Here is an 18,128-nt window from a genome sequence, read left to right as displayed (position 1 = left end):
TTCGACGGCTCACTATATGCTTGGTTTCGGCTCTAACGGAAAAAAGGGACTCGAATTGTCCTTGATGTCGGTGCCCCCTTGGGCTGCCAGACCCTCAATCCTTACCCATTACAGGTTTCAAACGGACCGAGTTCAATTCGAGGGGATTCACTGCCTTATACCCATACGAGGAATAAATTCCTACGAAGGTATAAGGTATGTATCCCATGGGTTATTTGCTAAAACTCATACGAAGAATAAATTCTTACGAGAGTAAAGCATTCACCCTAACTAATTTGGATCGAAGCTCGTGTCTAGAGCTCATGTTATGCCAATGCGAGTGATGTGTGTGAGGAGGAACATACTTACCTTTGACTCAAAATGAAAAGAAAAAAACTCGACAAAAACTTGGACAGAGCTGAAAGCAAAAAAGATAAAATGTTAGTATGATAATTAAAAATGAAGCAATTAAAAATTTCAATAAACGGATCATAAGTTAACTATGTACTCAAACTTATGATCTCCACTAAGACGACAATGTGTAAACGACATACAGCCTGACTCTCTAAAAAAGGGTCCCCAGCAGAGTCGCCAAGCTGTCATAACCATTTTATAAAACAATTAAATATTATTTTTAAAACGATTATGACTTTAATTTTGAAAAATTGAGTATTTTGGATTAATTTGGATTAAATTGAATAGAGTCGCCATCAACCTTTGTGTTAGGTAGGTCGAATACCTAAAAATGTCTTTAAAAACAATTTTAAGAAAAATCATTTTTTAGACAAAAATAGCCTGCGTCACCAAGGATTCCATTTGAATGGATTCGGGAGTCGGTTACGTGCGGGGAAGGGTAAGCACCCCCACAACGCCCAAAAACTGGTACTGTGTCGCTTACACATCGTTGTAAATGGTGGAAATTATAAATCAAATATAAAGTTAAAATATGATCTATTTACCGAACGTTGATTAATTTGCTTCGAATTAAATAATTAGAGAAAATTCTTTAACTCGAAAAGAAATCTCGAAATTAGCAATCCTCCATCGGAAAAGCTAACTCGTCTATTTCTTATCAATAAAAGAATATTCCCTCATCATTTATTTAAAATGCGAATTGAATATAGAAAAATCGATGTTTACATACAACAAAATAAATTGATTAACCAAAAATGAATCGAATATAAAATGTAGAATGAATATCGATAATTTGCATGAAATGAAATAAACTATTATTAAGAGACATTCATTGCAATGTTCAACTTAAAATGAAATGAATTAATAATTAGCAAAATACAATTGATTTATTTCAAGTTCGCATTTGGTTTGAATGTCATATTGGATTACATCACTTCGATCAAGTGGTGCTTTCCACGCCCATTCTATAAATCGATTCTCTTGAAAATATTCGCAATATTTAAATAAAGAAATACAATGTAAGCCAATATAAATATGCGAAACAAAATATTTATAACAAATAAAGTTAAACATATTAATTCACATATGATATAAATAAATACATAACATAAAAATAAGTACATACAAAAGGAATTGACATAAACACAAATCAATATTAAAATTACCAAATAAAATGATCAAAAATAAATATTTATAATAACAATGACTAACATGGTAATAATAACAACTTAAAGAGCTAAAACAACAAAAATAACAAAATTGGAGGACTAAAATAGTAATTACGAAACAAACAGAGCCCAAATATAACATTAAAATACAAGTACTAGAAACCAAAATAACCCAAAAATATTATTAAGGACTAAAATAAAATGAAAGTAAAACAGGCAAGCCATATTAGTATTTAACCCAATATATAAAAGCATTGACCAAAACACATTCAGAATCAAAGTACAGGGATTATAAACATAAATAAAACATGTATTTATTTTATATAGTAAATAATGACTAAAATAATAAATTAAAAATATTATGTCTAAATTCAAATATCCATAACAATACACAAGACACTAGATCAGTAACCAAAATGAAATAATTACAAACATTGTTCCCCGAATTAAACATTTACAAAAATAATATAACCATACTAATAGGACTAACAAATAAATATAGAAAAATAAGTGCTTAAAATAGAATAAAGCAAAACATTTCATCATGATTAAACAAAAATATTACAAAGCCCGGGGGACTAATCGTGTAGTTAACCCACACGCTGATAACACGCATGCCCTGACCCCTCTAAACGACGTCGTTTTGAACAGTGCCAAAACGGCACCGTTCTGGCCCGAGTGCTTAAGCCCAAAATGAGGCTTCAACTCTCATCTCCCTCATTTCTCTCATCCTTCAGCAAACAGAGAGAGAGAAACTTAAACTCTCTCAATTCTCTCAAATGAAGAGAGAAAGACCACGGTGGTCGGAGGCGCCCACGGCGTGGCCGACGACGGCGCACGGTGGCCGGAGAAGGCCAAAGACCCCCAAAATCATCCTCTCATCTCCCTAAACTCAGAACCTCACCCCGTCTCACCTAGAATCCACCCTAACCCACTAGATCTAAGGTCTTTACCTCTCGATGTCTTTGAAATCCGGCGGCTCTTGGTGTTCCCAACCGGCTTTGAACCCACGGTGAGATCTCCTCTCTCTCTATTCTTCCTTTTTGCTGTTGGTTCCCCTTTTCGTTTTACTCTCTTTTTTTCTTTTTTTTTTTCTTTTCTGGAAAACCCCCCCCCCAATGAATCCCCTGTCATTGCATGTATCTTTTTTATATCCTTGGCTGAGAATCATCATCTCCATTTGATAGGAATCATGTTCCTAGGCTCGGGTTAGTACCAAAAGCCAAATATTTAGGGATTTAGGACTTTTTAATGGGTTTTCAGATTTGGTGAGATTTGAACTGTAGATGACATTTTCGGATTGATTTGGGTATTTTAAATTTAGAGTTTTGATTTGTTTACTATTTCCTTTGATTGGTTTGATTTGGAACTGATGGGGTTACTGTTGGCGCAGGTGGGAGCAGTCGGCGGCAGCAGAGGATACAGGCGGCGGCCAACGTTAGGGCTAAGAACTATGGTTAGGGTTTCAGACCCTAAATAGCTCTTGATCTAGACCGTTGGATCGGTCCAGATCTAACGGTCTGAATGATGCGGCGCTGGGTAAGAGAAGATGAAACCCTAATGTCTAAGGTTGCTGAGTCGGGCTGGGTTTGGGTCAGCAGATGGGTCTGATCCTGGACGCTGGGCTGACTGGGTTAATGTACTGGGCCTCAAAAATTGGCCTGCAAAAATAATAATAATAATAATAATTAATAAACATAATAATAATAACAATAATAATAATAATTAAAATTAGATAGAAAAGACCCGGACAAAAACGGGTGTCTACACAACCATTAAAAGTATAAAAAATATATGACTAGATAAAGATAATTACAATATATATAGTAATAATAGACTTATAAGTAGAATATTAAAGAAATATATAATATATATATATATATATATATATATATATATATATATATATATATATACATATAATAATAATAACATAAATAATAAAAATAAATGAATAAAATATCCATATAATAAATAAAGGGACTAATATAGATTTTTAAAAAGCTCTTCCCCTCCTTTAACCGAAAATCAAATCGGTTTTTCAAAATAAGCCTCGGGGTAGATCTAGGTTCGAAACTTCGAAACCCTACCCATTTTGGTCATCGGCGCAACCCACGTTTTGGGTTATTCGAACCAAATCTCAAGAAAAATAACGTGCACATGCAAAAGAAAGAAAAAAGAAAATGCTACCTTTTATTTCCTTTTCGAATCCTTTACAATAGCTTTGCCTTTGTATCTTCCCGTGCTTTCCTCTATGTTTTGTGTGTAAATCGTCTGTTACAATAGTGAGTTACAATGACTATTTATAGTGCTTGTGGATCCTATCTTTAAGAGTTTAAATCATAGTAGAACTCTATTCTATTTTAGGAGTTTGAATCCTAACAAAATTCTATCCTATTTTTAGGAGTTTGAATCCTAGTAGGACGAAAAGGTGCGTTGACAGCTGCCCCTCTTTGCCCATAGTCGTGTAACGGGGATAGGGCAAAGATTAAAAGACACACTTTTCGTTCGGTGGAGTTGAAAATTGACTCTGATGTTTCAATAACTCCCTGTCGAATTGAGTTACGGATGACTCCTTCGTCGTGAAGCCGAGTTCATCTTGAAATGATATGAAATTGAAGCCGTAGTTCGGAATTTGAATCAGCACGTGGTTTCTCGTTACCCTTCGGTCTTCTTCTCAGTTTAAAGACCTTGGATCGGAATCGAACTCAGAAATCTTCATTGACAAATAGCTTTTGCTTGAAAATGGTTGCTTGTCACTAAGGCACGGTTAACCCAGGTTTTCTTCTCGACTTGAAAACCTCGACTGCAACCGGAAAGTAGTGCAATTGATGTGTCATCGAGCTGAATGGAATCAAACTCGACAATTTTGATGGCAGATAACCCTTCTAGCCTTGAGTTATGCTGTAAATGATGTGCCTTGGAGTTGAGCGTAGTCGAACTCGAAGGTCTTTGTTGACAGATACTCCTTCTTTGAGTTGGATATCCTTCGTCGTGAAGTTGAAATCCAATCTAAAGATGGATGATGCTTGTGTGCATGATTCCCTTCTTCGTGAAGTTGAGCCTGAATTGTCTGGAGTCCAATATCCTTCGCTGTGAAGTTGAAATTGGCTCTGAATGAAATTTTGTTGACAAGCAGCGGTCCCTTCGTCGTGAAGTTGAACTTGCGTTGTCTGGAGTCCAATATCCTTCGTTGTGAAGTTGAAATTGGCTCTGAGATTGGAAAGTTGTTGTTGACAAGCAGCGGTCCCTTCGTCGTGAAGTTGAACTTGCATTGTCTGGAGTCCAATATCCTTCGCTGTGAAGTTGAAATTGGCTCTGAATGAAATTTTGTTGACAAGCAGAGGTCCCTTCGTCGTGAAGTTGAACTTGCGTTGTCTGGAGTCCAATATCCTTCGTTGTGAAGTTGAAATTGACTCTGAGATTGGAAAGTTGTTGTTGACAACCAGCGGTCCCTTCGTCGTGAAGTTGAACTTGCGTTGTCTGGAGTCCAATATCCTTCGCTGTGAAGTTGAAATTGGCTCTGAAATTGGGAAAATTATTTATTGACAACCAGCGGTCCCTTCATCGTGAAGTTGAACTTGCGTTGTCTGGAGTCCAATATCCTTCGTTGTGAAGTTGAAATTGGCTCTGAAATTGAGAAGTTGTTTGTTGACAACCAGCCGTCCCTTCGTTGTGAAGTTGAACTTGTGTTGCCTCGAGTGCCACGATATCCTCCGTCGTGGAGTTGAAATCGCGGATGGCCCCTTCGTTGTGAAGTTGAGCCTTGACTTGAATATCCTTCGTCGTGAAGTTGAAATCCAAGTATTGTATGTTGTGGGTGGACACAATTCCCTTCGCCGTGAAGTTGAAACCGTGGAGACCCATTTATTGTGAAGTTTAGCTTCGAGCTAGATATCCTTCGTCGTGAAGTTGAAATCCACTCTCGAGCAAATTGTGTCGCTTTGAGTGCAATATCCTTCGCCGCGAAGTTGAAATTGACTCTAGCTAAAACCTGAAAAAGTTATGCATATATGTGATGCTATGGATGCAATGCTCTTAGGTGTGCCTAAAATGCATATGCAACATATGTTATCTTGGGGCTCTGGAGAGAAATCTCGATCTCCAGTTGCCTGTCTGGAATCTTGATTCTTGAATCTTCAAATTTTGATCCATGATCTTGAATTCTTCAAATGTTCAAATCTGATGTGCACATTCTATTTTTGATTTGAGAAATGCTTCTCGACCATCTCAAGTATGTGCCTGAGCTGAGTGTAACAGTTCAGATGATGTTTCAAAAGAAGTTGTCTTGAAAGAGATAGAATTTGTTTCAAGGGAAACGATCTCAAAGATATCTGTTGTTTCATGAGAAACGGTCTCAAGGGAAACAAAATTATGTTTTAAGGGAAATAAATTTGAAGATTTTGTGTTTCAAGAGTAACTGTCTCAAGGGAGACAAAATTTGTTTTAGGGGAAATAAATTCAAAGATTTTGTTTCAAGGGAAACTGTCTCAAGATAGACGAAAATTGTTTCAAGAGAAACTGTCTCAAGGGAGACAAAACTTTGTTTCAAGAGAAACTATCTCAAGAGAGACGAAATTTATTTCAAGGGAAATGTTTTCAATGTTTATGTTTCAAGAGAAACTGTCTCAAGGGAGACAAAATTTGTTTCAAGGGAAACTGTCTCAAGAGAGACAAAACTCTTCTAGTGAAAACGGTCTCAAGCGAGACAAATCTTGTTTTAAGAAAAACAATCATGAGTGAAATAAATCTTCTTTCGAGTAAAACAGTCCCAAGTGAGACAAAGTCTATTTTAAAAAAGCAATCTCAAGTGAGATAATCATCTGCATTAAATGAGACTGTCTCAAGCGAGACAAAATTTATATTGGAAATGTCGAATCTGAAAATGAATGTCGATCTTTCCATCTGTCGAGTTGGTTGAAGTGTAGCTTCTTGCTGCTGAGCTAAGCAACCGACATCAATCTTTAAAGGTGCTTTTGAATCGAGTATCCTTCGTCTTGAAGTCGAACTTGACTCTAAAGCTGTAAAAATTATGTACGTGGAAAGAAAATGATAGATATGATGCTCTAAAATGTATGCATAAGATGCATGTAACATGAATTGGTTATATTTAATCTCCTGAAAAAGGACTGATAGTTCGCATTAGGATGTTGAATCCCCAAATAATGCCCAATATCCAAAAAATGCCCCAATATTTGATGTTGAATCTTCAAAGATACCCCAAATGTTCCTCATTTCTTGCTTCATCATTGATTCTAAGCATGAGCTTTGTGTTTGAGAGTCACATGTCATTTACCAAGATTCACTCTAGAGAGACTGTCTTGTTTGAAAAAAAATGTTTTTCTTTCTCTTTTATTTTCAAAGTCATGAAAATATCAATTAAAAGAGTTTCAAAAAATGTTTAATCTCAAGTTTTAAAAATATTGCCCCTATCACGGTTTTACAATTGAGACGAATCATAAAACTAGAGTTCATCGGATATCAAAGAATTAATTACAATGTTAATCCTTCAATAAATTATAGCTATTTGACAACTGCCAAGATCCAAGCTATCTTTGGGAGATAGTCAAGTAAGGAAAGGATAAAAAGTCTCAGGTTATTGTGTTTGGTCAAAGGTTTGGCATTTGATGCTCAAAGGTTTGACATTTGATGCTCAAAGGTTTGACATTGGATGCTCAAAAGATTGATGGGGTAGCTTGCATGCTCCTCTGCTGGAAGTGTTCCCTGACTCCCAACCTTTGTTGTCACACTCGGATTGTGCGATGCCTTATCAAGGAATTTACGTGATCACCTCAGTTGCACAATTTTTATATTCGAGCCGCCTTTTTAGGTTTTCAACTCGAACCCTCCTTTGGTTTCAAGACGTTATTCAGGATTTACGTCTTGAACCCCCCTTTGTTATTTTTTCTACCATGCATTAATTACATTGTTTTTTTTGCAAACAAAGATTAATCCTGATGGGCGGGATGAAATCTGAAGATAGTATCTTCTGTTTAGAAATCCATGTATGATTAGAAGGGACTTTTAAGGCACGTAATGTAGGCCAAGGCTCATGGTTATGAAAGAAAAGGATAAATAGGCCCAAACAAGTGTTTCAGGGTGTTGAACCAAGGATCAATTCATTCTGATGGCTTCAATCCTGTCTTGCTCAATTTGGATCTGCTCATATGTGTTTCTCTGGATTTTCTCTGGATGTTCCATGATCTTCGAGTGAAGTGATTCAGAGATTCGGGAATGATTGTGCTTGATCAATTTTGAAGCTTGATGTGCCATTTGTCTTTAGGGAATCTTTGCATGTGCTTTTTGTCCCTTTTTCTTTTTGATTTTTGCTCTTTTTTTCTTTTGTTCTTGTTTCTCTTTTTCTTTGTTTTTTTTTTGCTTTTTTTGCTTCTTTTCTTTTTTGTTCTTGATTGGATCTTCGCACTTGCCATTTGGTCCACCTTTTGGTGTCTCCTTTTGATTGATGTCTTCACTCATGTGAGCAGATTTCTTCCACCTTGCCCCCCAATGTGGAGGGTGATCCTTGGTTAGGGTTGAATCAGAAGAAAAATACTACAGGCTCAAAAGGGGACACAAGGAATATATATTTTCTCCTGTTGTAAAGGGATAAAGAAAGAAAGCCGTTCATCATTTCATACATGGAAGTCCTCACAGAAGAAGTATCCCCAAGGGGATAGATTTTCAGGATTAATTTCATTCACATGAAAACAGTGTAGTTAATGCGTGATAGAATTATTTCGAATGAATTGTTTTTTTGCTCCTTGCTCCCAACATATCTCAATGTTCAGGCTCCCGGCGAGATGCCCCAAATTGTGTCTTAGAAGAATGCTCATGTTCAAATGAACAACTCAATGCCTTGGGTATTAAAATGTCAATTTTGAGTCTAATGGTGTGACTTTATTTGACTCAAAGAAAGGTATGGGTGTATCAAAAAGATAAAGACAATGTTCAAGAATTTCAAAGGGAAGTTATGTCAAAATTTGGTCTTTTTGGTAATGATCAAGGTATTTCATTTTGGGGTTTGAGACATGATAAGAAAGGTCTAATCTTGTTATATGTCAAAAATCTATAATTCTTGAAGAGTTAAAAGAATCCTTAATTCATTTAATATTCGAAGAACTAAAGATTAAAATTTGTTCAATTGCTCCACCTTAGAAAGTAATATGAATTCAATCGTTTAAAAGATGTGTTCAAACAAAACAATCCTATAAGTACAATGGTATATGCCATGCCCCCTTCTTCGGCAAGCGCCTTACAGTTTTCAGAAGAATTTTTGGGAATCCTTATGTGGCAACAGCTTCAACATCGTAGCCCTTAGGAGATGGGTACTCTTTTCTCAGATCATCCTGGCAGGCTTAGTCCTACAATCAGCTGATCCAGCTCCCCCTGTACTGATTTCAGTTTTTCTTTAATTGTTAAAATCTTGCTTTCATATGGTGTAATGTGGTTAAGACCACTTCATCGAATCCTCCGTGATTTAATTTCATGTTTGTGAAAATGCTTAAAATATAGATGAAAATGCAAAAAGGCAAAAATGCAAAATGCAAGAATGCATGAAATGTTCGAGGCATTGATCCAGAAAAGTGTCCATTATCATAAATAATCCTTATTCAGACAAAAATGTTTTATCTTGTAAGAGACATAAAAACAATAAAAGGTATGTTCGGACTAAATCTTCTAGACATCCATCCGAGATACTTTCTTCCATGACTCGACTGCTTCTTTGATCATCTTCTTATAACTGTCACCGTGATACATAAACTCTGATATAGATAATCCATATGTTGCTGGGACAAACTGATGTGCCCCATACTGTCTAAGAGCCAACAACGGAGCATACCCAACTGCACTTCAAAGTCCAAATAGGGTCATAGTGTCAGAATTCCCACACTTGAAAAGAACATCACTGAGGAACAACCAGGGGGCTCTCCAGGTAATATCCCGGTCCTGTAGATGAGTGAAGACTTTCATCCATTTCTCTTTTGAAGCGCCTTCATATCCTGTCATGGTGATGAACTCTCTCAAAGGTGAATACGTAGTGTTAAATCTACAGTAGGTAACCCCATTAGTCTTCTAGAAGTGGATGTGAATCCAGACTTGAATGAACTGAACACATCCAATGAATCTACCTCCGCCAGCTCTTCGGTAATGGTTGAGAGACCAAAAGGTCTCGGCTGAGATGGTCGGTGCTGGGTTGACTCGTTTCGGAAGTTGCTCAAACAGTTCCACCACGGCTGCGTCAATGCATCCCAAAACCTTCGGAAAGATGATCAAGCCATACAGACCTAGTGCAAAAAGGTCTATAGTCTTGCCCGTTACCTTTGTTTCGGAGTCGGTCAGTCACCCATTTTTCATCAACTCCTGCAATCTTAGCCAGTCCGTTCTTGAAAGGCTGACTCTTGATGTGTTTGATGTAGGCTCGCTCCAGTTTAATGCTTTCACAGTGCAATAGTGTAGTATACTCCTCGATGGTAGGTACCATGTCCTCCTGGTTAAAAGTGAAGCAACTGTATCCCAGGTTCCAAAATTGAACCAAGACTCTGATTAAGGGCTCATTGGTCTTAACATGAAGCAAAAGTGCAATGTCACCATACCGCTGATTGAACTTCTGTTTCCGGTCATTCTTCCAACTATCTCAGATGTCTCGAAGTTCTTGCACATTATTCTGTTTTAAACTGATAGAGGTGTAGCTAACTAGCTCTGACACATAGCTTCCTTGAAGACTATCTCCATTTTTCTTCTGAGTATTCTCGGACCATAGTCGTACCTCGGGGTTTTTAATCTCTTGTATTACAACACCTTTATCCTTTAATTCAGATTATTTTGTGTAATAAACACCTTTTTAGGGATCAATGGCCTCTTGTTATGATGCAAATGATGAAAACAAAAAAAAAAGAGGACAAAATAAAAAAATTAGTGAGGTAAATCAAAATAATAAAATGAAAAATCCTACCCCACATGATATCTACCCGAACATGCTTAGTATTCCTACTCGGACATGATCTCTATCTCGCATGCTAATTTCAAACAAATCCTAACCGCATATTTGTCTAGTTCACATGCTTTGAACAGAAAGTAAAGCATGAAATAATTCTGGCATCCTAGGATTTGAAATGAGGTTTTGGGGTAGGCTCTAATTCTTCAAAGTCTCCCGGTTTAGGTGCTAAAAAAAACGGTACCCGAGTTCTCCTTGCTGGTGCCCCCTTGGGCTTGCCAGACCCTTAGTTCTAAACCCATCACAGGCTTGTGTGGACTAAGTTAAACTCGAGAGGACACATTCCCTTATGTCTATGCGGAGAATAAATTCACACGAAGACATAAGGTATATGAATCCCGAAGGCTACTTGCTAGGCATATGCGGTGAATAAATTCACACGAATGCGTCGCTTTCACCCCCACTTAAAACGGGTTCGGAGCTCGGGTTTATAGCCTTAGATGAAAAAAGACTTTAAGGGCTGAAATCATTGAGAAAACGGTTAGTACAACTATTTACTCGAAAAAATATAATCAAAAGTAAGCAATAAGGATTGAAATGTTACCTTAAAATTTAAACTTACCCTTTTCGTTAAAAAGACAACTGAAAATTACCTTAGCCTGACTCACTTGAGAATCCCCAGCAGAGTCGCCAAGCTGTCGCAACCGTCTTTCGGTTGGGCCCCGGAATTGGGCTTCGACTTAGGAAAATGGATTGGAGTCGCCACCGATCATTTATTTAAAAATAAATGGGTTGATCGGATACCCTATTTCTTACCTGATCTGCGTCTTACCAGAAATATGTCGGGCTCGGGAGTCGGTTACGGTCAAGGAAGGATTAGCACCCTTGAACCGCCCTTTCGGTACTACGTAATTTTCAGTTGTCTTAATTAAGAAAAATAACAAGTTAAATTAAAAGGTAAAGTTTCGACCCCAATTACTTACCCTTTATTGATTTGAAAATATCCTTAAAAAATCGAGAAATGTGTTAGATAAACAAGGTAAATAAAACAAATAAGGTAAAAGGGAAAAATAAAATAAATAAATAAGATAAAGGAAAAAAAAATAGTAAAGTAATAATTATATATAGTAATATTTGAAAAAGGAAAATATATATATATATATATATATATATATATATATATACATCAAAGTATTAAAAAATAGAAAAGTTACCCTCTCACTTCACCGAAAGTGAGGGGCTTTAGTCAGAAATAAGACAAAAAATGGTCCTCTAGGTTAGTAATATATATATATTTAATAATAATAATGATAAAGACACAAGATTTTTTAAAAATAATATAATAATAATAATAAAAAACGAAAATAATAATATATATAAAGTTATAAGATATATTACGAAAATAAAAAAAATAATCAAATAAAAATAATTAAGAATATATATATATTAATAATAGGTATATAAATCAACCATTAAAAGTATAAAAAATATATGACTAGATAAAGATAATTACAATATATATAGTAATAATAGACTTATAAGTAGAATATTAAAGAAATATATATATATATATATACATATAATAATAATAACATAAATAATAAAAATAAATGAATAAAATATCCATATAATAAATAAAGGGACTAATATAGATTTTTAAAAAGCTCTTCCCCTCCTTTAATCGAAAATCAAATCGGTTTTTCAAAATAAGCCTCGGGGTAGATCTAGGTTCGAAACTTCGAAACCCTACCCATTTTGGTCATCGGCGCAACCCACGTTTTGGGTTATTCGAACCAAATCTCAAGAAAAATAACGTGCACATGCAAAAGAAAGAAAAAAGAAAATGCTACCTTTTATTTCCTTTTCGAATCCTTTACAATAGCTTTGCCTTTGTATCTTCCTGTGCTTTCCTCTATGTTTTGTGTGTAAATCGTCTGTTACAATAGTGAGTTACAATGACTATTTATAGTGCTTGTGGATCCTATCTTTAAGAGTTTAAATCATAGTAGAACTCTATTCTATTTTAGGAGTTTGAATCCTAACAAAATTCTATCCTATTTTTAGGAGTTTGAATCCTAGTAGGATGAAAAGGTGCGTTGACAAGGAGCAATTTGCAAGGCTAATTTATTGTCAAATACAATTTTATAGATTGTTACTCGTCCAATCCAAATTCTTCCAATAAGCCACTTAACCAGACTATTTCTACTGTAGTAACAACCGTTCCTCTATATTTGACTTCATCTAAAGACATACAAAATAATATTTTTGTTTCTTTGAATTCTACAAAACTAAATAATTTTTTTTTATTTTTACAGAAACTAGTAATAGATTTTCTGGTCTAGGGACAAAAAGTCTAATTAGTAGCACAATGTGTTGTAAGTTAACAATCTCATGTTGCTGCTAACAATATTCTTTGTCTAAACTTTTTTTTTGATATATCTTCAACATTCAAATTAGCTTTCAAATGTGACCTTTTAGACAGATACATAAACTAACTAAGACAATTGACAACATACATAATGTTTGATCTGGTGTGAGTCAAGTGAATGAATTTATCTATCAACCTTTGATATAATCTCTTTTTCTTCTACAAGAAATTCAATAACCACATTTTCTTGGCCTTCATCAACCTTTTCAGCAATGGTTCTTTGCTATTGTAAACTCTATTGTGGTTAGATTCAAGTTCTTTTTTATGAGAGTAGCTGCAAACTTTGTCTACTCAAACATACTTCTTCTATTAATTCTAACACATTTTCTTCGACTAATCAACAAACTTTCTTTATATCTCGAGATTTCAAAACTAAGAAAATACTTAAATTCTTTTAGGCCTTCATTCTAAAATGTAAATTTAAGGTTTTCTTCAATTCATTGATAACACTTTAATCATTTTTAATCAAGAATATTCTAGACTTTTTTTTTGATATATCTTCAACTTTCAAAATAGCTTCCAAATGTGACCTTTTAGGCTGATACATAAACTAAGACAATTGACAACATACATAATGTCTGACCTGGTGTGAGTCAAGTAAATGAATTTATCTATCAACATTTGATATAATCTTTTTTTGTTCAACAAGAAATTCAATAACCGCAATTTCTTGTCCTTCATCAACCTTTTTAGCAATGATTCTTTGCTATTGTAAACTCTTATCAAACTCTGTTGTGACTAGATTCAAGTTCTTCTTCATGGGAGTAGCTGCAGACTTTGCTCCACTCAAACATATATCTTCTATTAATTCTAAGACATATTTTCTTCGAACGTCAACAAACTTAATTTATATCTCCAAATTTCAAAATTAAGAAAATACTTCAATTCTTTTAGGCCTTCATTCTAAAATGTAAATTTAAGGTTTTGTTCAATTCATTGATAACACTTTCATCATTTTCAATAAGAAGTAAGTCATCAACGTAGATAAACATAATAACTATTTTATTTTTTGTCTTCTTGTAGGTAGAAAATAATCACGCTTACTTTAGACATATCCAACATGTGACAGGGCTTCTGATATATTCAAATACCATTGTGATTTTAGTGAGGGAAGAATGCACTAAGCTCCATAGGGGTCAAGTGCATCACCGTTATTTAGTGAAAAAGATGAAATTTAGTTTAATATGATAAAGAAAAATAATAAAAAATTGCATATCCATTATTTTTAAGAAAAAATATTAAAATTTTAGACTACATTCTTAAATTTCTGGATTCGTCACTGATTTTAGTAGCCTATAAACTTGAGAGTCTTACCGAAAACAACAACCATCTAATAGCTTCATGTACACTTCTTCATTTAAATCTTCTTGAAAAAAATATTATGAACGTTCATTTGATACAAAGGTTAGTCACGCATAGAAGTAAGAGTAAGAATAAAATCAATAATGACAAACTTTACATTAAGAGAAAAAGTATCAATAAAATCTATATCTTTCTGTTGATTATATCCCTTAAAAACTAATATGGTCTTGATTCGATATATCCATTTGCAACCAATAGGTATATTGTCTGGAGATAGAAGAACAACATATCAAATACCATTATATTTCAAAGCTTGAATCTCCTCCTTCATGGAAGTAACCCAAGCAAGATTTTTAGATGCTTCTTTGAATAATTGAGATTTAGAATAAGTAGAAATTCTAAAAAGAAACAATTAAGTAAAAAAGGATGCGAATATGATATGTTATGAGGAGGAGAAAACTGTTCAGAAGTAGGAGATTGACAAGAAAGAACATAATTATGTAACCAATGAGAAGGCTTATAAACTCTAGTAAACTTTATGAAATTCAATTCGGAAACAAAAGACTCAGGAGAAGAAATACTTACTAAACCAGAAGAGCCATCATTAGACATGAAAGAAATAAAATTTGGTGAAGAATGACAATAACTACTAGCAAGTGGTGATCCCAAATTAGAAAGAATGAATGAAGTAGTAAACTTAAGAACAAAAAACTCAGATGAAAGTAAAGCGGAAAAAAATTTAAAGGGAAATATATTCTCGTGGAAGTAACAATAATGATTTACAAAAAAATTATTTGGTATATAAATTGAACAATAAGTATCTTTTTTTAGTATTGGAACACCCATAAAAATAAAAGAAATCGCTCAGGGAGAAAACTTATCTTGTGGATTAGGTGGAGTGACATAACATAAATAACCAAAAATTTTTAGATGAGACAAATTGAGAGATATATTGTATAACATTTCTTAAGAAATTTTACAGTTAAGGACAAAAGAAGATAATTTGTTAACGAGGGATCAAGTAGTCAAAACACAATACCCCAAAACGTTATAGGAATTTGAAAGTGAAACCAAAGGTCTCTAATACCATGTTAAACTAACAAGATGTATGTGGGACATATTTCATCTTATTATACCCAAAAGACTTGATATAAAAATAAGTGTCCAAACTACACTCAAAGTTAACTTTTGGTGTCTAAATAAATTTTTGTTAAAATAGGTGTATAATGTTTTATCCGTTACACTTTTAAGTGTCTACTGTTCAAAAATCCGTTAAGCGACACATGTCATGTTTAGATTTAAAAAAAATATTTTTTAAATAATATTTTATTTTAAAAAAATCAAAAAAAATATAAATGTGACACGTTTCACTTAACGGTTTTTTTTAACGATAAGTACCTAAATGTGTTACGGAGAAAATGTTGGACACATATTTTAACAAAATAATTTTTAGACAACAAAAGTTAATTTTGGATATAGTTTAGATATTTATTTTTGCATTAAGCCTATCCAAAATGAATAAGATTACAAATGTATTTAAATACAAGGTTAAAGATAACCAATTGCTAAAGATAATTAACTCTAAACTAACCCAACTAACAAGCAATAAACTCTTCTATTCTTAACAATTTTGGTGTGTATCACTTCAACCATGTCACCGCGTCGTTAATGATTTAACGTTTCAATAGTATAATTAAAATGAGAATCAAAATGTTTTGAAATAATTTAAAAAATTAAAATTCCAACGATATGGATGATTCAATGTTTAAAGTTCAGTGATATTTGACGAAGTTTACCAAAAAATATTATTATTATTCGATAAAATAAAGAGTTATATTATAAAAATTATCTTTAAAAATATAAAAAAAATGATTATATGATTATTTCAAATTAAATCAAATAGTCTTATCTTAAATATAAAATATAATGTAATTTTATTTTTTCACAAAATTCAACCAAATTGGAATTGGGTAAAATGATAATCCCTGTTGAAGTTTGATCAGGGCCATGTCTCGCGTAATAGATGGATTCCACACAACCCATGTGAGTTATAGGTCCGGAACACGGCCCAACAACATCTCCATATTTGCATCATTAACTGTAAAGAAACAACAAAATTCTAATTTAATACAGATTCCAGTTCAAATAATTTCCATTCGGGAGTTGATGGCCAAAGCTTTAAGCTTCGATTATGGAATCTCTAGATATAGGCAGTTTCATGTGATTATAAAAGGATTTTCCAGCTTGTTTTTGCAACTATTACTATTTATATGTGTACTATTGTTTGTACAATACAGATGATGCGGTTATTTAATTATTTTTCAATTTTTTTGGATTCTTCAATGAGTTGAAGTTAATGTGTTTTCATACAAAGATTTGATGATTTTTATATTTGGTTCAACTAATTAATTAAAGTTGGATATAAGATTTAACCAATATCTATATGTTATGCCAGAAACATATAAATATTTAAAATAATAAAATGATTAATTCTCAACTAATTATGCTCATCGTGATTGTTGCAATAAAAAATATATCCAATGATTATGGACGTCAATGACGCAGAGGCAATCAAATATTTACTACACCTTTTGAATCCCCCACTTTTACACGCTGACCCAATAAGCAAAAGTAAATTATATTCACAAAATGGAATCTGTGAAGCCGGAAAAAATTGTTAGTCCTCGGAGAGGCTAGCGAGATGAGGCTGCCATACTCGTTCACGACTGTTCCGACGATCTCTGTGACCGCGGCCTGAACGTTTCGTTTCTGAAATTCTGGCGTTTAGTAGGGAACGATGATCGGAATCCGAGCTTCATTACGGTCGCATTTTTTGATCTTGCCGAAAGACTTTTTATGGCGTACGTGCTTCTTTTTCTTCTCGTCAGCTAGTAAGGAACATCAAAATTTTACTTGCAACACCTTGAGAGCTGGGTTTGGTTAAGATGTGATTAGGGTTGGCGTGGAGGATCTGGGCGGCGGTGACCGGTCGCGTGATTTCTTCGACGTGGCCGTTTAAATGGACTATACGGATGAGGTCTAAAGCTCCACAAGGAAGAACACAAGCCAATAAACACCTTAAACTATTGCCCATCTCTCAACTTTTCAGAATTCTCATCTTCCTCCCTCACCCACTTTTCTTTCTTTTTATATATACACCAACAGCCGTACTCATATGGCTAAAATATTACTATATTTTATTCATTACAATAAGATATATGTATATAAACTAAAATTTATTACAGTAAGATATATGTATATAAACTAAAATTTATTCGATTTTATTTTAAATAATTTGATTTACTATAAATGTTGTGATGTTAGAATTTAATTATTTATATATAAAATTTTACCTATATAAATTTATCTTTCTATGTAGTTCATGATCGGTATACAAATTTAATCTAACGTTGTAACAATATAAACAATTTATTATTTAAATTAATACTTGAAATTACCTTGGTGTTCCTAAGGTTGCCCACATATATATGTAAGTGTCTTGTACATGAAATTATCTAAAGACGCCTTCGGACGATACATGATATTAGGTTTTGTAATTCGAAGGGCAAATTTTTTTTTATCCTCCAGTTCCAAGGCTTCGTCCTGATTAATCTGGACCGGCCCAGGTCGCACACTTGGTTTTGGTAGGTGAGTCTCCTAGTAGGGATATTTTGCATACATAATGACTCGAACCTGAGATCTTGCTTAAGCGATATCAAACTGCTTACCACTTTAAATTATTTTTTTCTTATTTACTCCTTTTTTATCAACCCCATTTATATATTGCATATCGCTTGGTCAAGGCAATTGAAATTGAAAATTAGGAATTTTCTAAGTCCATGTGGAACACCCCCAACCCGTACCCGACCCGAATAAGAATCTAAGGTGTCACATTAACTAT

At 34.0% G+C, this 18,128-nt stretch overlaps 1 protein-coding gene across 1 annotated transcript; it reads right to left on the bottom strand.

The window, feature by feature from the left end:
- Positions 1 to 16,901: 16,901 nt before the first annotated feature.
- LOC120179194 lies at positions 16,902 to 17,321 on the bottom strand. Its single transcript, XM_039184855.1, has 2 exons — positions 17,128 to 17,321; positions 16,902 to 17,040 (listed from the first exon to the last, which is right to left on the bottom strand). The coding sequence occupies exons 1-2, from the start codon at positions 17,319 to 17,321 to the stop codon at positions 16,905 to 16,907; spliced, it is 330 nt and encodes a 109-aa protein (XP_039040786.1). The 3' UTR covers positions 16,902 to 16,904.
- Positions 17,322 to 18,128: the final 807 nt, after the last annotated feature.

The sequence above is a fragment of the Hibiscus syriacus genome, unplaced genomic scaffold (assembly GCF_006381635.1).
Source record: "Hibiscus syriacus cultivar Baekdansim isolate YM2019G1 unplaced genomic scaffold, ASM638163v2 tig00112407_pilon, whole genome shotgun sequence".
Classification (NCBI taxonomy): Eukaryota; Viridiplantae; Streptophyta; class Magnoliopsida; order Malvales; family Malvaceae; genus Hibiscus; species Hibiscus syriacus.
Note: the sequence above shows the minus strand (reverse complement) of the source record. Positions and strands in the feature narration are given on the sequence as shown.